The sequence below is a fragment of the Conger conger genome, chromosome 17, assembly GCF_963514075.1.
Source record: "Conger conger chromosome 17, fConCon1.1, whole genome shotgun sequence".
NCBI classification, from domain to species: domain Eukaryota; kingdom Metazoa; phylum Chordata; class Actinopteri; order Anguilliformes; family Congridae; genus Conger; species Conger conger.
The window spans coordinates 30,821,024-30,844,803 of record NC_083776.1 but is presented as its reverse complement, the minus strand read 5'-3'; the positions used below and the strand labels follow the sequence as shown (position 1 = coordinate 30,844,803).

The following is a 23,780-nucleotide window of genomic DNA, read 5'->3' as shown; positions in this document are numbered from 1 at the left end:
AATCACACGCCCCCCCTTGCAAAAGGAGGACCTATTGTTTTGTGGCATTGTGACCAATAAAACAGACTTAGGTTCAAACGATTAACCTCGGGCCATCAGCTTTTCTTATGGAAAATGAACGATAACCCGGGCGGGAATGTTCCTCCAGCCGAGCTGCATCCTTGCACTGGGACCTTTAGCGAAGCTACCTGCAACCCGCCCTGGTCCCAGCCTGAGAAACGGCGCGTTCGCACAAACCATGACGCAGCAAATAAAGGCCTGGGTTCTGCTGGAACGAGGGGATGAGAAGAAAAAAGAAGGGGGGGAAAAAAAAGAGAAAACACTCGACCCAAAACCCCCAGGGGCGAACGCCTGGCATTTCAATCGCCGGGCCCCGGACGGACCTTTCCGGAGGTAACGAAGCAGGCGGCAGGCTCGGGTGATGAACCGGGCGGCGGTCTGAAGGCTCAGGGCCGCTCTCGCTGGGCGGAGGGAGGGAGGGACGGGCGCGAGAGCGGGGTTTACGGATCGACAGCGGGCTCTCTCCCGCCCTCGTCCGGCAGGACTGCGGCGTCCGCCGCTCTCCCCCGCGCCCCGTCTAAATCATCGACCGCCTAAAGAGCCGACACTTCTCGTTAGCGAGGTCTAAACCGGCGGCTGATTGAAAGGAAACCGCGTGAAGAACTTTCAGACACTGCGGCTCGGCAGGGCAGGAGATCCAGGCCCTCGGTTTCCGTGGAAATAACCGAGGAGTTGGGGGTGAAATGAGGGAAGGAAAGCGCTAGAAAAAACAGAAAGACAAGTGCACCCGTAAGTTTAAGGCTGGAGTCCGGCTCTGATTAGCTATTGTAGGGAGAAACCCTCGTCACGGGGTGGCCATAGGGTTCCCGCTTATTTGCTCTCATCAAACCCCCGACCTCGTAATTGCATTAATTGACAGGCTTAATGAAGGCAGGTGACCATGCGCTGGGTAATCAAGACAACCTTTTTTGCATTGGTTTCACGCGCGAGAGATGCCTGCTCCAGGATTAGTATGCGGCGCCCGTACGTCTTCACTTCAGATTGGAAAATGGAAGGAGAATGAAAAAGCGCGCAGCTACAATCCGTCTCCCGCCCCCTCCCGCGCCGGGCCGTGGCGTTTGGGGTCAGAATGCGCGCACAATTAGGACTAATGAAAAATCCAGCAGCGGTAACGAGCTCTGCTTTAAGGGACTGCAGTGCCGCAGAACTTACTGCGCCAAAGTTTCAGCACGGAGAGTGGGGGGGCTGGCGTAACGATGTGAAACTGTGCTTATCAGGTGTTCTGTTTTCACAAGCCCTCACAGGGTCGCTAAAGACAGTGGGGACATAACTCAAAGCCCTCCTGCCCACCAACAACCCCCCCTCCCGCCCCATTTTAAAAGTCATTAATTCACAAAAGAAAAAACCTTGTTTGTAAAGGATAGCTGTAAAAGGACCCGTGTATTTGTTATGCTCTGAATGGGCTCCAGAGACGAAGCGGGAGTATTGCTCTTCGTGTGAAGAGTTTGGGAAGCACCACGCCCTTACGGAACGCGGGGGTGAAGCAGGCGGCAGGTTTCAGAGGCAGCGGGGGAGTCAGCGCTCTGCCCTGACCTAGGCCTGGGTAAATAAAAAACAATGCTCCTCCGCTCAACTGCCACTCAACATGGAGGCGCGTGACTCAAAATGGAGGCGCACAGCTACACGCCTTCATTATCCCAGCTCTTTCAGCAGGCAGGCTTCCCTGACCTTCTCTCTTTTTCCCTGTGATTTATCTGAAATTAGGGGAGAGTGGAGATCATCAGGCCAGAGTGGCATGAAAAGGAATGCGCTATTAATTGGCAGGATCGACCCCATCAGAGGGAGAGAGAGAGCGATTATGTGACTATAGTGGCTGGCGATTGATCTACTGACTAAACACACCCACATACGTGCTGGAAAAAACAACACTTTGATTCCACACGGAGAACACGAGGAAGGCGAACAGAAGGAACCCACAGTAAAATCCACAGCTTTTCTTCCTCGGCGAGGTGTCGAGACCCTTGTTTTATGTACCCAGCTTCACAAACAGATGAGTCGAACACAGAACACAAGTTACATCAAATGCAAACCCGGCAAGTCACCCCTGGCTTCACTAAATCATGCGCTCCCTTGCAAAGAAAAATGATGAAATAATAAATACAAATACAAAAATGACGGAACTGCGGTGTGATTATTGTGAGAACGCCAGGTCGGGCAGGCGAAGCCGGACTCGAGCGCAGAGCAGAAGCAGACACTTTTGAAGAGCAGGGCCAAAGACTGAAGGCACGAGGATCCCACACACCCTTCTCAGCATGCGCAAGGCATTCACGCAGGGAAACGGAAGAAAATATAACGATATCATCGCCGCGCCCGCCATAATTACTTGAAAGATGACCTTTCGTTTTTCTTTTCTTTTCCGTTTTTTTTATCTCTTCCAACTCACGAGTTTTGAGTAGATACAAGGGAGAAATATTAATTTCATTTCATATAGTATCAACTTTTGCAAAATGCCAACAGTCGATCCACATGAAGGGCTGTAAATCAAAATTCAAGGTTATTTCTGAACGAGTGGAAAGGTCACAGATTCCCCGCCTTTCTCTGAATTAGGAGCGGAAGATTTTTAACGAATAATCTGCGAGAATTAAGAATCCCTACAAATAACAGAGATACGATTTTTTCGCAAATGCACTTAACCTTGTTACTGTCCACCGTTAATTCTGACATTCAAAGTTCCACTAAGAACAGCTGACCCTCGACAGCAAAGGAGATCATTCCCTCCGCTTCAAAATCACTGCCAACCATGTCACTGCTTAAAGGCCAGACACATCTACAGAGAGAAAATATCCCACACATATCCCAAACATCTCACATTTTTCTTGCTATGATCTGACAGTTTAAATGTCTGTCATACACACGAATGTCATATTAAATAAATTTAGATCCACAATTTAGTATTATTTCAGCTGTGCTAATGTGAAGACTACACTCGAGTGTGGATTCCACTGAGGTGGGCACGGGTGAGCCCAGCAGCTATAGGGGCTTTCCTTCTGTACAGGGAACGCTGTGTGTTTAGAGCTCTCTTACGTGCTAAATGCTTCACTCTGAAGTCACTCAGAGAGAAATTGAAACATTCCTGTGAAAGTACATCGGACAAAATACCACGTGTTATAACGTACGCAAGAACACATGCTAAGACAAACAGGATATTCAGCCCATAAAAGCTCCCCATTTAGCTCCAGTCTGGCGTCCAATAATGCACAGAAGATAAAATACACAGAAGTATAATATAATGTTTCGGGAAGCAGGTCTTGTAATTCTCATACAGAGCACTACTGTTATATCCTTGAACATGATACTTAACCTGAACAGCCTCAATAAATATCCAGCTGCATAAAAGGACAGAATGTGAAAAAACATAACCTGTGTAAGCCGCTCTAGATAAGAGCATCAGCGCGTCAAAACCACGCAACGCGCACTGCTGCCTGCTGTTCAGCTGCAGCTCCGGCGACCTCCAGAAACGTGAACGAGCTCCGGGAGCCATTGTGTGTGTGACTGCTTGTAGCGGCAATGAGCCCTGTCCCCCCCGTCCCCCTCTGTCTCCCTCTGTCCCCCCCTGTCCCCCTCTGTCCCCCCGTCCCCCTCTGTCCCCCCCGTCTCCCCCTGTCTCCCCGTCTCCCCCTGTCTCCCTCTGTCTCCCTCTGTCCCCCCCTGTCCCCCCCTGTCTCCCTCTGTCTCCCTCTGTCTCCCTCTGTCTCCCTCTGTCTCCCTCTGTCCCCCTCTGTCCCCCTCTGTCCCCCTCTGTCTCCCCCTGTCTCCCCCTGTCTCCCCCTGTCCCCCTCTGTCCCCCTCTGTCTCCCTCTGTCCCCCTCTGTCTTCCCCTGTCCCCCTCTGTCCCCCCCTGTCCCCCACTGTCTCCCTCTGTCCCCCTCTGTCCCCCTCTGTCTCCCTCTGTCTCCCTCTGTCTCCCTCTGTCCTGCAGGATCTGCCGAGAGGGTTCTCCGGAAGGTTCCGCACTTTCACCGGCACAGGCTTCTCAGCTACGGTATAACTTAGCTATTAGAAATGCTCAAACACAACATTTCAAATGTCCATTGAAGACATTTATTATGATGTGCTGTCATCATTTTTATTTTTCATCAGTTTTTCCTTATTATATAATACTGTGTATATGACTCTACGGTATTTTGACATTGCATATCTTACCTTACTTTTACGGTTATATTAATATCATGCATGTGCTTAATTTGTACATTTCACTGTGCCTACAGGGGCTTTTCCGGTCTGTGTTGAGAGCAATGCATGAAAAGAGCTGCATGAATGAAGACAATATCCTTATTATTATTCATTATTATTATTATTATTATTATAGTCATCATCAAATGCTCCCGTATCACTCTCAGATGGGCTGAGGTATGGACCAGAGTAACAGGCAACAACTTTGCAGGGAGAAAGCAGGACCAGAGTGAGTTCAACAGACCAACTAACATTTCCCACATTCACAAACTATTCATCTACATACATGTGAAGCGGACTGGACCATTTTACATACGCTTTGGAAAAATAAGTGTTTACCGTGTGAAAAATAAATATAGAAATAAACAGTGCACGTGTGACAAGGTCCCAGGTCCTGGAGAACGCTGAAGCCAGGAATAAGATTAGAACTAATTGCTGTGAAATAGATTCGAAATAGAAGAGAGGCAAAACTTCTAACAAGTGACAAGAAGGAAGTGAGGGGTAATCTCCCTTTGAAGATAACACCAGTGAACGGGGCTTTGATGTTGCAAGCCTCCTTCTTACACTCCTGCCTCCCCTAATTTTTGAAACACCTGTGACTAGAGTTCTCGCTAAAGAGATGTATACCGAACATTTTGCTTTTTAAATGAAGAACTCATGAATACATACATGGTATAAAAATTGAATCGGATCCTGGAAAGAGAGGAAGGAGAGGAAAGAGGCCAAAGAAAGAGAACCTTGCTCCGCCTTATTTGAGTTGATTAACTATTCAAACACTTCCAACCTTTTCCTTTTGGCAAAAAAATTTATCAAAATAAATAAAAGGTCTTTGGGGGGGCTTGTGGCAATATGCACCGAAATTAATCAGACCACTCCGAGCTCTCACTTCCCATCTCTTTGAAAAAATGCTTTACAAAACATGCGCATAAAACCCTTACTTTACATTTATTGAGAAACAAAATCCCAGAAAAGGAAAGCCCAGGGGCAGGGGCACAGCCAGCAGTCAGCTCTTCGCTGCGGGAGAATGAAACCCTGTGACCTGAGAGAGCAGCACATTTTTAAGGTGCTAAAACGCCCCCCTGCCAATCCCGGTTCCCTGCATAAGCCTGAGCTAATTTTTCCTGTACCGTGGAATTAGCTGAAGAACCAGCCGCGTGTGGTGGTAATTGTAGTCAGCCCAGACCTGCGGGCATCCTTCCAGCCCCTCTGCTGTGGACATTTGGTGGGGAGCGCAGGCACTGGTGTAGCGCCTGTAGCTGAGTGGGCAGAGAGCGTTCACTGAGGAGAGCCAGAGAGCCGGAGCTCTTGTGCTGCGCTGTGTGAGCTACGCTACGCTAAAGGACACCTGGCGCGGGGTGAGCGGGAGTGATTAACTTGCTATTCCTGGCTGTCGTTTAATAAAAAAAAGAGCTCTCTCTGCATTGCACACCGAGCTCCTATACGTCTGAGGGTGCCATCGTTCTCACGGACGCGCTCTTACTCAAGACGGGAATTTGGAAAAGGAAGCGTGCAAAAAGCATTAGGTGCCCACGCGCTTTTGGTGTGAAGAATAGCTCGCTTCAAACCACAAACAAAAACAGGTAATAAATACGGTTATATTCATTGAAAGGATAATTCATTAATACGTCCTCACACCAAACTCAAAGCAGAATTAAGGTGAACAATGTTGTGTAATTCCTTCCCAATCTCTACCTACCCTGGAGCCTTCTGTGTAAACCCAGCACGCTCTCTCTCCCGTCAGTAATTGTGAATTGTTATACGCAGGCAGAGAAAAAAATATTGAAATAAATAACAGAAAAACAGGTCAACTTCAGGATAGTTTAGCGGATACACGGATACAGAGAACAACTTCAACAAAAGGCACATTGATCTTGAGCTAAATTTAAACTAGCCAAATGGCTCCAGCTCCCACATACAGGCCCCCCACGTTTCTCATTACGGAGCCCATAAACGCAGCTCATCCTGGGCTCCAGAGGGCCTTTAGAGTGCTGATGAGCAATCACAAACATACCTCATAATCCAACGGCAGGTAAGGTAACTACAAAAACACTGGCACTTAAATTAATGGCAATTAAAATAGGAGTTAAAATGAAAAGATGAATATCGTTCAAAAGGGAATGGGTTTTTTTTTCTTTTTTTTCTGTTTAATTATCTAGGACACGTTGAGAGCTTTATTCACCATTTCAGGCAGGCGTTCTGCCCGTATCTTGGGTTGATTTTAAGAATACAGCAGCCAGCGGATGACCCAATTTAGGGTTTTAGAGACTGCTCGTCTGTCCAAATAAACAGACGAGTTTTCTCCAGTTCCCTTTTCATGAAAGTATATGCTGCTTTGCTTTTATTTCAGCATTTGGACATATTTCATTCAGTCGCTACCTGTGCTATTACGTGCTGTTCCTGAGATATGAATTTTAATATGGGCCGCTGCAAAGGCCCTGTGCGTCACTCCTGACAAGAGCGTCGGCAAAATATCAGTAATCACAAAAGGACGAGGAAAAAGGAAGAAAGTAGAGGAGGTGACTAAGAGGATGGGCTATGAGAGGTAGAGGCAGATACAGTGCGAGTGGCAGAGAGGGTCCTCGCTGTAATAGGAGTAAAAACATGTGTAGCAGTAGTCATGGTTGTAGTAGGAGCTGTAGCAGTGGGTGCTAGTCCCTGCTAGTAATAGTCCCCATTGTGGAACTAGATGAGGTCATTTCAATCTGACACTTAACGTTACCGACTAAAACACTGGTGCTTTACCAAAATCCGGACATCTCAATTTACTGCAGCAATTTAAATCCGTGCACATAACACAGAAGAGGATTAAGTAAACGCACAGTACAGTGTTGCTCCAGGACCTACTCATCTGAGAGCCTGTAGCACTGTGTCAGATGGAGCCAGTGCCTTGTGTGAGAGCAAGAACAGAAGCAGGAATGTGAAGGGCTCAACAGCAGCCAGAGACCTTTTCCATTCTTCCTTAAGCGATGAGGAAAGAACAAATAAACATCGCTAAATAAAAAAACAGTACGCAGCCCGCCGGTAGTCCAGCGTGCCGTGGGAGGGTCTGCGCAGAGGGATGGGCTGAGAGGCAGGGCGGGCTGTGTCTTCACAGGCCTGTGAACGGCTCTGAAGCAGCCTCAGCTGTGCGTGCCCCGAGGTGAGGCTCCTGCCGCCCGCCTTCCCGGGAGCCGCGCGGGGCCGGGGAGACGGCAGGAGGCCGCGTCCGTGGCCCGAGGAGGAGGAACAGCCCTCCGCAGCCCTTCCTCTCCAAAAACTCAAAAAAAGACTTTCCCCCGCTCGCGGTTCCTCACCGAGCGCAGCGGGACCCGGTCGGGGGAAAAGGACTAGCGCGGTCGTTTAAAACGGGCCGAGCCGGTGGATGTGTTGGTGGGGGATTTGGGGCCTGATTAAACAGCCCTGTGAATGCTGGGTAAGAGCTGACAAGCCTCCTGACAGGACAATAGAGCGGAGCGCCGTGCAGAGGGAGTGCAGACAAATGGGTCTCCGTGTTAGCGTTGCTGTTTATTAGCGCACGCATTTACCTGGCTGGCTACTCGCGATGTCAGCGCAACACACAACAACGCTCCTGAATAAAGCACAATGCTAACGTCAATCTTGGGAGGCGAATAATTAGCAATAATAATAAAGCCCATGAGAAAGCGGATTATAAAGGATTAGAATAAGCGCTGAGGTAACTTGTTTAAGGCGACAGCGTCAGTAGCTGAATGAAGCCTTGTATTGTATTAAAATGTGTAAGATTGTACGGCCGTCAGGCCGTCAGACCAACATCCTCCCAAAATCCCAAACAGTCGATTCAAAATCAAGCGTTGAAGCAAAGGCCATGAAAAGGCTTAAAAGGTGTCTTTACACAGACACATCTTTCATATTCCACAGAGCGGCTTGTGTGCTTCACTGCCATTTGTGTCGCTGCTGGTACGAAACGCTAGTTTCTACTTCTGGAATGGAAAAAGCCATTTCCATGGAGTTGGAGGCGTGCTTCACATTGGCAGACAAAGCGTAACCCTGATCACAGTGGCTTGTGGGTGCTTTTACAGAGGCTGCCAGAATGCAAATGGAGAGCAGAGTGGTAGTCTGTAAAAAGCCATTTCAGATCAACAAGTCATCCGCAGAAAAGATGGATTTCGTACATGTTCAGAGGGAACTTGTCCAAGTGTGTACTACCAGGTTTTAGAACGGCCGCCAAAGGCTGCAGTAGAGTGATTCAACAGGACAGAACTCCAGTCAAAATGGACCTGCTCAACCAATTCGCGACTAGCTGCTTTTTACTCTGCAAAACACCAATTATTCTTTTTTTTTTTTTGGTTTAAAACTGACTTTAGACTCCCACACTTCCATTAACACACGGACGTAAGAGCAAAGTTGACAAAACTATGGCATTAGAAGTGGACATGAAGATAACTGAGGCCGTGTTGTTACACGTGACATAGACTGGGCTCTGTGTTGGTACACGTGATATAGACTGGGCTCTGTGTTGGTACAGGTGAAATGGACTGGGCTCTGTGTTGGTACAGGTGACATAGACTGGGCTCTGTGTTGGTACAGGTGACATAGACTGGGCTTTGTGTTGGTACAGGTGACATAGACTGGGCTCTGTGTTGGTACAGGTGACATAGACTGGGCTCTGTGTTGGTACAGGTGACATAGACTGTGCTCTGTGTTGGTACACGTGACATAGACTGGGCTCTGTGTTGGTACATGTGATATAGACTGGGCTCTGTGTTGGTACAGGTGACAGACTGTGCTCTGTGTTGGTACACGTGACATAGACTGGGCTCTGTGTTGGTACACGTGACATAGACTGGGCTCTGTGTTGGTACAGGTGACATAGACTGGGCTCTGTGTTGGTACACGTGACATAGACTGGGCTCTGTGTTGGTACAGGTGGTATGGACTGGGCTCTGTGTTGGTACATGTGATATAGACTGGGCTCTGTGTTGGTACAGGTGACAGACTGTGCTCTGTGTTGGTACACGTGACATAGACTGGGCTCTGTGTTGGTACACGTGACATAGACTGGGCTCTGTGTTGGTACAGGTGACATAGACTGGGCTCTGTGTTGGTACACGTGACATAGACTGGGCTCTGTGTTGGTACAGGTGGTATGGACTGGGCTCTGTGATGGTACAGGTGGTATGGACTGGGCTCTGTGTTGGTGCAGGTGGTATGGACTGCTTATATGCCCTCTCTGAGACGCCCAGGTCTCCAGCTCTTTATATGCCCTCTCTGAGACGCCCAGGTCTCCAGCTCTTTATATGCCCTCTCTGAGACGCCCAGGTCTCCAGCTCTTTATATGCCCTCTCTGAGACGCCCAGGTCTCCAGCTCTTTATATGCCCTCTCTGAGACGCCCAGGTCTCCAGCTCTTTATATGCCCTCTCTGAGACGCCCAGGTCTCCAGCAGCAGTGCCATAAAGCCGGCGGGAGCACCATGGACCCTTACGACAGTGTGTTCCCAGCTCAGTCAGGCTGCAGGGCCTCTCCTCGCTCTGCCCGACAGCAGGTTAGTGATAACGCGTGTGACCAGCAGTGTTCATCTCATTTAAAGCTCAGTGGGAGTGCGTGAGGAGTTGAATACATGAATGTTAATAATTAATTTTCCTGTGGCCTGAGCGTCGCCATGGTGCTGGATTCCAGCTGGAGTCGTGCCAGCCCCCCCACCCCCCCCCAAGGGCTCCAGCGATGGGATTCAGAACTTATGAAAGTGTGGACAAACGGGCACAGAAACTAACCATGTGGCAAATAATGAAGAAGGCAAACACAAAGCAACTGAGAATGAGCCAAACCTGCATCGCGTGACTAAGATTCAGGACATTTTCATGAGTGTCCTGAACTTGTTGATGAATTTGCACATGTTCAACAACCTAATTAGGAAACTTATTGATTCGCTTCAGGCTAATTTGACCAGTTAAAAAAATGTGTTACCTCTATTTATGTAATTGTTTCCAATATAGCCCAATATAGCCCAATGTGAACATGGGATTTTTACTCTTCTTGGCATGCACAGGCATTTCTGACATAATGTGGCTTAAGAGGGTAAATAATCCCTCTAAACATGAAAAGCACCTAATTAAGAAAAATAAACAGCTTGTTAAAATTCTGGGATTGCAACTGCGGTTGGAACGAAAACCAGTATACACAGGGGGTGCCCGGGATGGAGGCAGGGAAGCACTGCACTCCACCGCAGTCTTGATAAACTCCGGGAGGAGGTATCCCTTTGGCTATCCAACATTTAACAAAGCGGCCCAATTGTTTTTGTTCATTCGCCTTTCCTTTTTTTCCTCTCTTTCCTATGCGCTGAATTTTCACTTTGTAGTTTTCGGTAATGACTTTTGCTGAAGGAAAATAAGCAGCGAGACAAAGCGAATGCAAGCCTGTCACATATTTACTTAGTTGCGTCTCGCATGGGTTCCGTGAGGTGAGCGATTCCTTCAGCCTCGAGATGGGCGGGAAATAAGCCTGTTTCCTGCCCGTCAAATACGGGACACAGGTCCTGATAAGTACATTTTCAACGGCGGGGGAGGTAAAAAGGCTGGGACTTGCCATCCCGGACAATGATTCTGCACGCAGTCACAGGGGAGAACGACGATGCGGGGGGGGGGATAACCGCGGCGTGTCAGGACGTCGCGCGCCGAACCGGTTAGGGAGCCGACCGCGGTGGTCTGAGTGACGCTGAGCCGTGACGCGGAGGCAAATGTGCGCCCGTATAAAAGGATAATATGTAAAATATGTAAGCCTCAAAGTCACCCGCGGAAAGAGCGTTCGCTAAGCTAATGACTGGCAGGCGGGAGGCTGCTGCACACAGGGGAGGAAGACGGCCAAGCTGGAGAAGGAATCAAAGGGTTGTTTCATTGGCGAAAATCAGCACTTCGGCTTTTATATTTTGGTGGAAAGAGGTAAAACTTTGGCCAGCGAAGTTGTTCCTCTGAGTGCGCTAATGCATTATGTATCGAGACGAGTGAAAGGCGATATATATCAGCGCGACCCTTTCTTCTCATTATTATATCACTCAAGGGTTTGCGAAGGAAACATCACTCCTACCATCGAAGATTGCACAGCACAGCGTTTCACTCAAACAACTGGAAATCAGTGTGTCAGGGCTTCACTGTTTGCTAATGTCCATTTGATATCCAGAGGGATATGCACTGAAGATCATGCTGAATAAAATGAGATGGTGAGAGTTGGTCTCCGAATATGAACAGATTAATAATGCAGTGCTGCTTCAATGTCATTTGTTAGCACCTGCCCCTTCTACAAAAATGAGGCTGTATTAAATTTAAATGACTTGGTAGCTACATCATTTGCTTCAAGCTGAATAACCATTAACTTGAAAAAGAATCATAATTTGGTTGAATAGCATGACAACAAAATGTAAACAATTTGTTAGAGAAACAAGCAAAGGTTGAAAGGGTCCTTTGAAACTATCTTTACACGCTGCAAGCAACACATTTAATTTACTGTAAAGCCAGCAACTGCCAATGGGATGCAAAATCTAGATCCGCGTTTAGTTGTGTAAACCCAGGTACCCTAACCTCAGTAAACCGGGACCAGGGCCTTCCATATAAAACATAGCATTTTTTAATTTTTTTTATTTTTCACTAAGAATATGTTTGCGAGCCACAGATTATATAACATGAGTGTGAGGCAATGTGTGTGGGCTCTGGCCCTGATGGATTGGTGACCTGTCCAGGGAGTATTCCTGCCTCTCGCCCACTGCATGCTGGGACAGGTTCCAGCCACCGCGCCCCCCTACAATGAACCCCTAACTGTGGCTCGTTTGCAAACGGCCCTTTCCAGCACTTCTACTTATATATCTAACACAGGCACTCTGTTGACTTTCCTATAAAATCCTCTCTCACAGAATGCTGAGAATGCCCCTTTGTCTAATTTTAATTGGAGGCAAGTTTTTCTCGAATGGAAAATGTGACTCAATTATCTTTGATAGTTACCTTTTTTATCAGCGATAACAAGGAGCTTGACAGGATGCAATTTCACATACAATTTGCGGTTTCACATCTGTCCTGCGGGCGGTAGGCTTAAGAAAAGGTTTTTAGATTTGTTATTGGTACAGGATACGGGAGGCTAACGGACTGCCTGGCGCGTTTCGACATTCATTTGTGTTGTTTTCCAGACTCCCTCAGAGAGTGCAGTGGTATGTACCTGTACTTCACAGTCAAGTCTCATCCTAACCTGGTTTTAAAGAGGCTTACACATATTACACCACATGGCCTCTATAAAACCCTAATTACACTCCTCGGGCCTAGTTCAGAAAGCTCTTCGCATTACGGAGCGTCAACCTGATTCCCCTTTAAACTTGTAGACACCCGTTTAAATATTTACTCATTTAACATTCCTAGTTGCTTCAGACAGATTAGCATGCGGAAATCCCACAAAGAGACACTTACTTCCCTTTCAAAAATAGGTTTTAATTCCTGTTCGCAACTGTATGCCATTAACATTACGTGTATCTGACATTTGTTTCTCTCTCTTTTATAAATTTTTCGCCTAACGTTGGGCTGAGCATGTCTAATTCCCACACAGTAATAGTAGTAATTTGTTATTTAGCTGACGCTTTTATCCAAAGCAACTTACAATTTACAGTTGATTAGACAATGCCGCATGGAGCAATGCAGGTTTAAGGACTTTGTTCAAAGGCCCAACAGTTGTGCGGATCTTATTGTGGCCAGACCGGGATAGATTGGGGCTTGAACCACCAAACTTCCAGGTCCCAGGCATGTATCTAAGCCTCTAGGCTACAGGCTGCCATGTGTTGAGAGTTTGGAATGGCCATTCTCTAACACGGTCTCATTAGTTTGGCCAGTTTGGCCCGAGTTGCGTTCTTGCTCTTCACACTGCAGACTGTAGCGAAGCTCTTGCAGAGTGAAGTCAGAGGAAGACCTTTCACATGCGACCTTTCACATCCGTCCACTGGAGCCGATCAACCAGCAAGGGGCGCTAGAAAGCAACGAACGTGGAATGTGGAGCGGTGGGGGGGGTTCAGGAGCTCCAGAGTGGTGGGGGGGTTCAGGAGCTCCAGAGCGGTGGGGGGGTTCAGGAGCTCCAGAGTGGTGGGGGGGTTCAGGAGCTCCAGAGTGGTGGGGGGGTTCAGGAGCTCCAGAGTGGTGGGGGGGTTCAGGAGCTCCAGAGTGGTGGGGGGGTTCAGGAGCCAGGCTCCAGAGTGGTGGGGGGGTTCAGGAGCTCCAGAGCGGTAGGGGGGGTTCAGGAGCTCCAGAGCGGTAGGGGGGGTTCAGGAGCTCCAGAGCGGTAGGGGGGGTTCAGGAGCTCCAGAGCGGTAGGGGGGGTTCAGGAGCCAGGCTCCAGAGTGGTGGGGGGGTTCAGGAGCTCCAGAGCGGTAGGGGGGGTTCAGGAGCTCCAGAGTGGTGGGGGGGGTTCAGGAGCTCCAGAGCGGTGGGGGGGGGTTCAGGAGCCGGGCTCCAGGCCAGCAGAGGGTTGCAGGTTCCACTCCCTGGAGGAGCTGCAGTTGCAGCCCTTGAGCGAGGCACTTAACCTCGGCTTCCGCTGAAAGCCTCAAGCTGTCCAACTGAGCGCCACAGAGGGGGGAATGAACTGCGCGGAAAGTTCCTCTGACTGAGGACTGAGGCCAAAGAAATAATGCTTTGCAAATTGTAAGACGTGGGTCTCAAACAGAGAGGGAAGTGTAGAAGTCCCTTTTGGCAGCGCTCAGGTGTTTCCGGATCGAAGACCCCTTTGGCTCGTGGGGCAGAAAGCACTGGAGTCTGGTTGGCGTTTCTCAGCAGCCATGTAAATAAGGATTTTCCGACAGGGCGCAACGCGTAGGAGGGCCGGGGTGGAGAGGAACGCATCGCACTTTGCCTAGTAGTCCCTGAGACCCAGGAGAGCACACTGTCAGGGGGGTAAAGGTGACGGCTTTGAAGATGCATGGAAATGATGGGCTTTCACTGGATGGGAGCATGCCCGGGTGTGATTATGCTTCATGGCAGCAGGGCGGGGGGCATTACAGCCCGGAGCGGTGGGAGGAGACCCCCTGACCCCCCCATCTCATTTCTAACCTGCAAACCCTCACAGATCCACCCACTGGCTTTATTGACTCTCAGTTCTCATTCTCAGCAGGCTCTGGCTCTGTGAGACCAGGTTAGGGGAACCCAGAAATCCCAGCGGGGCTCCAGGCGGGGGTTCGCCACACCCTGCCACGCGTTTAATGGGCCGGATCACGTCTTCATGCTCTGCATGTTCTCATCTTCCCATATTTTCATTTCATACGACGGACACCCATGAAAGCTGCTTCTAAACCGTTTTCAGCAGTTAATCAATAGTTCACCCGAGACTTGTTTTAACGGCAGCCGACTTACCCTGACACAATATGAAGACGCAGGTCTCGATGATGAGAGAGAAATGTAAAAGAGGGAAGTAGGATACAGAGGGAGAGGAGGGGGGGTAGGAGGCTCACCTGTGTTGACCTCCAGGAGGCGTTTCTTCTTCTGCTGTCTCTCCTGCTTCTCGCGCTCGGCCTTCTCCCTGGCCGCCCGCGCCCGCCTCTGCTTCTCCTCGGCCTCGCGCCTCCGGGCGTTCTCCCGCACCGTCTCCTGCGCGGGAGGAGCCACACATCACACGAATTAGCGCCCTGCGCCCCACGTGGCCGCACTCAAAGCGCCCGGGAACGGCGCGTTCTGGGGCCCCATTAGCGGGAGACCGCAGCGATCAGGTGACCCCTGCAGTCCCTTCGGAGGACTGCTGGGGAAGAGAACGAGGTCTCATTAGTTTGGCCGGATTTGGCCGTGGAGCTGTCAATGCGTTATAAGCAGCTTCTGTGAAGAGCCCCCCCCCCCCGCTCCTTTTTACCCATTAGCGAGTGAAGAGGGCGGTTTTTTAAAGGGCCGTACAAAATCCCATCTTCGCTGATGAAAGGTTGTTTTCCAGGAGTATGCCGGTGATCAAAAAGAAATGCATTTATATATATATATATTTACTTGTACAGACAGCTCAATACAAATCAATAAATATGAAAAGAACATGGCAACAGGTGAATGACGGCAGTCAGCAGTTGGGTTGCCGTGGACTCCATGACGCTCTGAAATCAGCCGGGGAAGGAGCGGAGATGAAACATGCAAGCGGCCGCATTTAAGGCATCAGCTGGAGACGGTGCGATCATCGTCCCCCCGACGTCCCGTCAGGACGCATCGCTCCGTCAGCGCGCCGGAGCGCACCAGGGCTGACGTGAAGGACAGCGTCTGTTTAGCCCACGCGCCAGCCTCAGCAGCCCCTGTAAACACCCCCCGGCACGAGAGCGGAGCCAGAGCCAGGCGGAACGAGATCGCTACTGCCACCCGCTGGCCCGAGCCAACCCCGCCCCACCCCGTGTGTTTTCAGCCCCTGGTTAGATGTCCGTGTGGAACGCTCCATAAAGGTCGAGAAGCACATCAACATGTTTCTCCAGGGCAGAATAGAGGGGTAATATCAAGCCTGGTCTGGATGGGGTCACCTTATTGCAGAAACAGCCTTCACGAGAAGCAAACCCAGAAACCCCCACACCCAGGCCCCGCATTAAGGGGTTTGGAGGCCCTGGGCTGACACACGTGTGGCCCCCAAGACATCTGTTTTATAGGTATTTTATACCACAGGAGCGTGTTTCTGTTGGAACATTAGACGCAGGCCCATGATTGATGAAGAAACGATTGAAGACATCCTGGGGAGGCGCTGAGCAGCAGCCCATGTTGCCCATTGGTTTAACACCCCCGGCCCCACAGACCAAAAACCAACAGCACGCCTCTTACCCATCAACCACTGCTCCGCGGCTGTTAAATGGAGGATGACTTTTCTCTGGGGAGAAAAAAAAAAAACCCTCCCTCTCCATCAGAGCGCTTGGGCTCAAAATGGCCGCAGGCGGGGGGCTCGGCGTTGGCGGAGGTCAAGCAGTTGGCCCCCTCCACTGTAAAGCACTCTCAGACCGTGAGTAGCAGTAGCAGCAGTATTACGGCGCTGCCCTTTGCTCCGTTTATTGGCCGTACGTATGGAAACATCATTTTCATTCCCTGACAGTACGGCGGTTTGAGAAGCACAAAGGCAGCCGGGCGCAGCGGAGTGTGCGCAGTACTGGCTGCTCGACTCGCTGGGGAACCGCCGTGGAGCGCACGTTTAATTTAACAGCACTGCCGTGGGTAAAGACAACAGTCGGGCCCCTCCCCTCACAGGCACCCTGCTCTCCGGCAGGCCCGGTCCTCCCGCTGTGAGCCGGGCGAGCGGGGAGACATGCGAAGCGTCGACGGAATTCAGGAGGTCTGGATTGAGCGGCGCGCGGCCCAGCTGATGTGTCCTTTTCACAGGTTTTCATTTCTCACACCACGCTCGGAGCTGGACAGCGTTTGAGTTAACAGCGAGATTCACAGTGTTTGAGTTAATATGAAGGGGATGAGCAATATCGCATCTGCAAAAATCAACATTCGATGCTAGAAAAAAAAAAAACGTGTTAAGAAAAAATATAATAAATATAATATATTTTTATAATATATTTTTATTCAAACGGAAGAACCAGACTCACAAAGCACAAGCTTGAAAAGGAACCTTAAGTTTAGAGCGTGGAGACGGTCTCTGACCCCCAGAGCAGGGAGGAGAGTGATATGTTCCCTGGGCTGGCAGCCTCAGACTGTAGCTTGGCTGGGTAAACGCTCCTCTTGTCTGGAAGCCGTGACCGACCCATCAGCCGCTGCACAAGCACAGGCCAGCACAGTTAAGACGCACTGACATGGTCTTAACCTGCCCGGCAAGATCTTCTACGGCCGGTTTAGACCGCGTCAGTGCGCCGTTCTTTAAAAGCCGGGGTCTGTCACTGCGGAGCTGGATACAGGGGCTTTCTGTGACTGATCCGGGAGCAGGCTGTCACTAAACCCCTCTCCAAAATGAGGAGGAGGAGGAGGGGAATGGATAAAGATCTCAGCTGTCTGCACTTGATCAATATTATAATATTTACTACACCCCAGAGAGATGTACATGAAAGGTCCGGGCAGATAAAGCTACAGAGAAGAAGCACTGACTGATGGTAAAGGTCTGTGTATTATTCTTAATAAATAATAGATTTTGAGTCACACAGCAGACATATCCTTCTCAACTATGGGCTTTCTCCTCTGAAGGTTGTTATCAGTGGAGACCAACATACCAAAGGATGCTTTCATGGAATCAATAATATCTCTCACTGTCGTCAATACATCAACCACAGCCAAAAATATATAATAAGAAACTGAGTGCAAGCATTAAGGACGCTTCATAAATCTCAAAGAAAAATCACATCAGACGAGATTAAGAGGGGAAAAAACGGCTTTGACGGAACGCGTCATTAAAAATAAAATGACTGAGCTGCGTGGATTCCAATTAGTGACGTTCCTTAAATATGTTGATCTGACCTCCGAGGCACAACTCAGAAAAGGAGGACGGCGAATAAACAACGATGCACCCAATGCACCGAGGGGCACGCGAAACGAGGTCTTTTCACAGTGGCTCCAGCCGGCCTCTCTGCAAAACTCATGAAACGTCGGCCAGCCGCCACTTTTCAGAGAGCACAACACCTTGCATCCCAAGACCAGCGTCTTCAGAAGACTGAAAAGAGCCTGTACGTCCAGCTTTATTTACAGTATTTATGGGCAGCTTTTTTTCTTTTGAATAATCACAGTAATTGCCGATGCTTCAGCTACTTGTTTTTAGCTATTTGACCTTAACTAAATTGCAGTAAATTGCTTAACATTTCCAGCGTGTGTGCGGTAAATGCCCAGTCAAAGAGAGGCCGGCTGTCCATCTTGAAGATTGTTGTAATTAGAAAGCGGCTTGAAAAGAGCATTTAGTAAACAGTCATTTTGTTCGTTGATCACTTTCAATTATTTGACGCGCCTCTTCAAAATGCTGCCATTTCCAAGTTTAGAATACACTTTGACAGCTGCGATGCAGTTTTGAAAATGTTAAGACATTCTGACAGCCTTTCAAATGACAGCAGTTTCAGATTTTCAAATTTCTGCACATTTAACAACCTAGATAATGAACATATGTTGCATTGAAAACATGAATAAAAACATGCATGAAGTGGGTTTATTTAGGCAAAGACAAAATGACAGGGTAAAGCACCATTACATAGGCTGCTGTGTATCGCAAACAACATTAGCCCTGAATAGACAATTACTTCACCTACCAGCACAATGCACTCTGTAATCCATTCTCCCTTCTGCTAGAATCAGTGCTGAGATCGAACGGCAACGTGAGCCCACAGGAACAGAGAGTATCATGTGACAGAAGAGGCCCTGTCCCTTTCACATTAACAGTGCTAATGGCAGCCACCGGCATCATCCGTGTGCCCACACAGTAAAGTGTGGATACACGCAGTCCCTATTGTTTTCATGGAAACTGCTAAGAGCTGAATTAACTCTGGACATTTTACCGCGCAGCCTCGAAATTCCACACGAGGCCGGTGACATTGCGGAGAGAAAGGAAGCCGTTTGTGCTGTTGCGTGACGAGGGGAAAGGAGCGCGCTTTGGATTCGGCGACGGTGATTGGGTATGCTAAAGGACTGGCATCAATGACGTTTGCGCAACACAAACCTCCCCGCAGCCCCTTCAAGAGCAAAATGAAGGGGTTTCCTAAAATGTATTCAGAAAAAACTATTTTAACATCCGTTACAACAACCCAGTGCACAAGGTAGTGCCTCTTGCAAGAGCCTTTTTAAATTTGACAGCTGAGAAGGGAAATGACAGTATTTTCCTTAAATAAATGAATCCCACCCACAGTCCTCCAGTGGGGCCAACCCCACAGGGGGGAACTACCGGTCAACACGGCTTTGAGCTAGAGGGGCGTGGCTTTGCGATTGACAGGGTGTGATTTTGGGCTGGATGGGGATGACTTTGAACCACAGGGGGTGTGATTACACACTGAAGGGGTGTGGCTTTGAGAGAAGGAGTGACATTGGGTTGGTGGGGTACAGCTATGAACCAGACAGGGGTGAGGCTGTGCTGCAGGGCTGTGTTGGGTACAGATATGAACCACACAGGGGGTGAGGCTGTGGTGTGTTGGGTACAGGGGTGTGGAGTGTGTTGGGTACAGGGGTGTGGTGTGTGTTGGGTACAGGGGTGTGGTGTGTGTTGGGTACAGGGGTGTGGAGTGTGTTGGGTACAGGGGTGTGGGGTGTGTTGGGTACAGGGGTATGGGGTGTGTTGGGTACAGGGGTGTGGGGTGTGTTGGGTACAGGGGTATGGGGTGTGTTGGGTACAGGGGTATGGGGTGTGTTGGGTACAGGGGTGTGGAGTGTGTTGGGTACAGGGGTGTGGGGTGTGTTGGGTACAGGGGTGTGTTGGGTACAGGGGTTTGGGGTGTGTTGGATACAGGAGTGTGGGGTGTGTTGGGTACAGGGGTGTGGTGTGTGTTGGGTACAGGGGTGTGGTGTGTGTTGGGTACAGGGGTGTGGTGTGTGTTGGGTACAGGGGTGTGGGATGTGTTGGGTACAGGGGTGTGGGATGTATTGGGTACAGTGGTGTGGGGTGTGTTGGGTACAGGGGTGTGGTGTGTGTTGGGTACAGGTCTGTGGGGTGTGTTGGGTACAGGTCTGCGGGGTGTGTTGGGTGCAGGGGTGTGGGGTACAGGGGTATGGGATGTGTTGGGTACAGGGGTGTGGGGTGTGTTGGGTGCAGGTGTGTTGGGTTCAGGGGTATGGGGTGTGTTGGGTACAGGGGTGTGGGGTGTGTTGGGTACAGGGGTGTGGTGTGTGTTGGGTACAGGTCTGTGGGGTGTGTTGGGTGCAGGGGTGTGGTGTGTGTTGGGTACAGGTCTGTGGGGTGTGTTGGGTGCAGGGGTGTGGTGTGTGTTGGGTACAGGGGTGTGGGGTGTGTTGGGTGCAGGTGTGTTGGGTTCAGGGGTATGGGGTGTGTTGGGTACAGGGGTATGGGGTGTGTTGGGTACGGGGGTATGGGGTGTGTTTGGTACGGGGGTATGGGGTGTGTTTGGTACGGGGGTATGGGGTGTGTTGGGTACAGGGGTATGGGGTGTGTTGGGTACATGGGTGTGGGGTGTGTTGGGTACAGGGGTATGGGGTGTGTTGGGTACAGGGGTGTGGGGTGTGTTGGGTACAGGGGTGTGGGGTGTGTTGGGTACAGGGGTGTTGGGTACAGGAGTATGGGGTGTATTGGGTACAGGGTGGGGTGAGTTGGGTACAGGGTGGGGTGTGTTGGGTGCAGGGGTGTGTTGGGTACAGGGGTATGGTGTGTGTTGGGTACAGGGGTATGGGGTGTGTTGGGTACAGGGGTGTGGGGTGTGTTGGGTACAGGGGTGTGGGGCGTGTTGGGTACAGGGTGGGGTGTGTTGGGTACAGGGGTGTGGGGTGTGTTGGGTACAGGGGTATGGGGTGTGTTGGGTGCAGGGGTGTGGGGTGTGTTGGGTACAGGGGTATGGGGTGTGTTGGGTACAGGGGTGTGGGGTGTGTTGGGTACAGGGGTATGGGGTGTGTTGGGTACAGGGGTGTGGGGTGTGTTGGGTACAGGGGTGTGGGGTGTGTTGGGTACAGGGGTATGGGGTGTGTTGGGTACAGGGGTGTGGGGTGTGTTGGGTACAGCTAAAGCCTGACGCTCACAGGGAATCTGCTGGAAGCTGAGACAAGCAGTGCTGGGAGTGCGGAGAACGGCCACAAAATGGCCGCCAAAAGCAGCCGGCGGCCTTCCTCCTCCTGCGGCCTCGACAGATTTTCAACAAACAGAAAGCTAAAACATAAGACAAGCAAAAATATCCTGGCCCTAAAGACGGGAAAAAACAGAAAAGCCTCCTGCCGCTTCTCATCTTGCTTAGCTGGGGTCTACACGGTTGACGCTGAGAGGAAACCCGCGCGGCCCTGTTTGGGCTTCCAGTCCGCACACTTGGCGAACACGCTGGAACAGAGCATAGCAGGCAGCCACTCGTGGAGAAAATTAGAGGAAGCACAAAAAACCAGACACGGCGAAGGCTTAAACGCAACAAGAGCTATAATCCGGGGGAAAAACACACAATGGATGTTCAATACGCAATTAGGCAAAATCCCCCACCTGCCTCACAAGGCTCCCGCTTTCTCATCAACAAGTCCGCCTCGATTTTTAACACGCGTTTGAACATATTTAAGGTGTTTTTATGGAGTCCACAGAGCACACCGCACGCATGATACAGGATCAATGTGAGAGCCAGGCTGGCAGGGAGTCCATATTAACTTGGAAACAAAGGGAGAGAGAAAGAGAATAAAAAATGAGTCAATTCCCAGGAAACAAAAATGGAATGTTAACAGGTTTGGGTGTATTTTTTTCCCCCCTGTTCTGTGGTGTAATCAGGTGTCTGAAAGAGTTAGTGTCGCTGGGGCATTGGCTAAGAAAAGCCTGCTAAATCACTGCCCTGTGCAGACTGTACACACTAACATATACTGTCACCCCTGACAGATAGAGAACCTATGCATCATCTCATTTGCAACAGCGGCAATGTGAAAACCCTAGCCGAGTTAACTGCCTGTGCCTGTGACAGTCCTTTCCTACCTTAGCACCTCTGCACGCACGCACGCACGCAGGCATTTGCTTCAGGTAAGATAGCTCTGCGCTAACGTTAGACTCAGGTACGATAGCTCGGCGCTAACGTTAGCTTCAGGTACGAGAGCTCTGCGCTAACGTTAGCTTCAGGTACGATAGCTCTGCGCTAACGTTAGCTTCAGGTACGAGAGCTCTGCGCTAACGTTAGACCCAGGTACGAGAGCTCTGCGCTAACATTAGACTCAGGTACGAGAGCTCTGCGCTAACGGTAGACCCAGGTACGAGAGCTCTATGCTAACGTTAGACTCAGGTACGATAGCTCTGTGCTAACGTTAGCTTCAGGTACGAGAGCTCTGCGCTAACGTTAGACCCAGGTACGAGAGCTCTGCGCTAACGTTAGACTCAGGTATGAGAGCTCTGCGCTAACGTTAGACCCAGGTACGAGAGCTCTGTGCTAACGTTAGCTTCAGGTACGAGAGCTCTGCGCTAACGTTAGCTTCAGGTACGAGAGCTCTGCGCTAACGTTAGACCCAGGTACGAGAGCTCTGCGCTAACGTCAGACCCAGGCGTCTCCGGGCTGTACTCGAAGCCGAACGGAAACGCTTCGTCTCCGGCTCTGCGCCCTCGGAGGAGATCAGCCACAGTTGTCATAGAAACAGATTTCATTAAAAGGGCAGCAATAACAATTATCAAATTCTTGCGCTACTTTTCCTGGCGAAAATGTATTCTGTCACCGTGCGCGGCTTACGGTCGGGTGTGAAACGGAGTGCTTATTGCAGTTTCTTCTGGAGCGTGGTGGGGCTGGCACAGCGCTTCCTCCAGGTCTGGCACAGGAGCGCCGGCCTGCTCATTAATGCGCCTCCATTCTGCTGCTAATTACATGCAGATCTGGCTCTGACACTTCCCGACGGCCATCGGCGATGAGGCTTATGTGAAACGAAGGAGGTGTTTCGGCCGTTAAAAAACAAGAAAGAATTAAATACAATTAATAAATAAACCTCTTTAAATTATTTTTGTCCAGGTGCACCTTAAACAAATTAGTATTCAAGAAACATATTTAAATTAATTCAATTAATTGCGCTGGGCCCCTGTGAAATTTACTTAATTAAATGAATTAATCTCATTTGAATAGTAATCTGTTGTACTAGTTTGTTAATAAAAGCCGTAATAAGTTGCTGAAAGGCCGTGTTTTTTTAGCGAGCGACAATTACGTACTTATTTCAATGCAAATAACTGTCACGAGATGTCAAATGCAGATAATTATTCAATTAACAGCTCAATCAAACCTAATTATCGGAGGGAGAGGCAGACGCAACGTGGGCAGTGGGAAGCCTCACGCAGCTCCTAATGAGGAATTTAACTCTTACAGGCACACAATCACATTATCACTCTGTGGCAGGGACGCCGTGGGACTGCTCACAGTACACTAATACACTTACAGCGCACCTCCAATTAAATCCAGAGAAATCACTTTACCAACTGCCGCCGCAGAATGCGTTATGTTCCGCGTACGGCGCGTCGGTTATTCCTCCGTCGTGAGACCGCAATCGATAACTCAATCAAGCTGGAGAAATATTAATAACAGGCTTACAGTACATCTTGTGCCTGTGAAGATGCAGCGCCTACTGGATCAGCCCATCGCAGGAAAGATGGTGAATGCTGTAAATAGGGAGCTCAAAATCCCATCCTCGAGGGCCATGGTGACTGAAGGCTTAACTCCGCTTCGGGAGGGCCAGGGTACAGGACTAGAATTAAACGCGCAGACACTGCGGCCCTCCAGGACTGGAGTTAAACCTGCAGACACTGTGGCCCTCCAGGACTGGAGTTAAACCTGCAGACACTGTGGCCCTCCAGGACTGGAGTTAAACCAGCAGACACTGTGGCCCTCCAGGACTGGAGTTAAACCAGCAGACACTGCGGCCCTCCAGGACTGGAGTTAAACCAGCAGACACTGTGGCCCTCCAGGACTGGAATTAAACCAGCAGACACTGCGGCCCTCCAGGACTGGAGTTAAACCAGCAGGCTCGTAATCCTCCAGGACTGGAGTTAAACCAGCAGGCTC

General features: G+C 49.9%; 1 protein-coding gene across 3 annotated transcripts in view; it reads right to left on the bottom strand.

The window, feature by feature from the left end:
* LOC133116456 (protein diaphanous homolog 3-like) overlaps window positions 1–23,780 on the bottom strand; it is a 354,934-nt gene that overhangs the window by 52,135 nt on the left and 279,019 nt on the right. For all 3 annotated transcript variants that reach the window (XM_061226003.1, XM_061226004.1, XM_061226005.1), the window contains one exon: window positions 14,661–14,796. In XM_061226003.1, coding sequence (XP_061081987.1) covers window positions 14,661–14,796 — 136 coding nt within the window. The remainder of the gene's footprint in view (window positions 1–14,660; window positions 14,797–23,780) is intronic.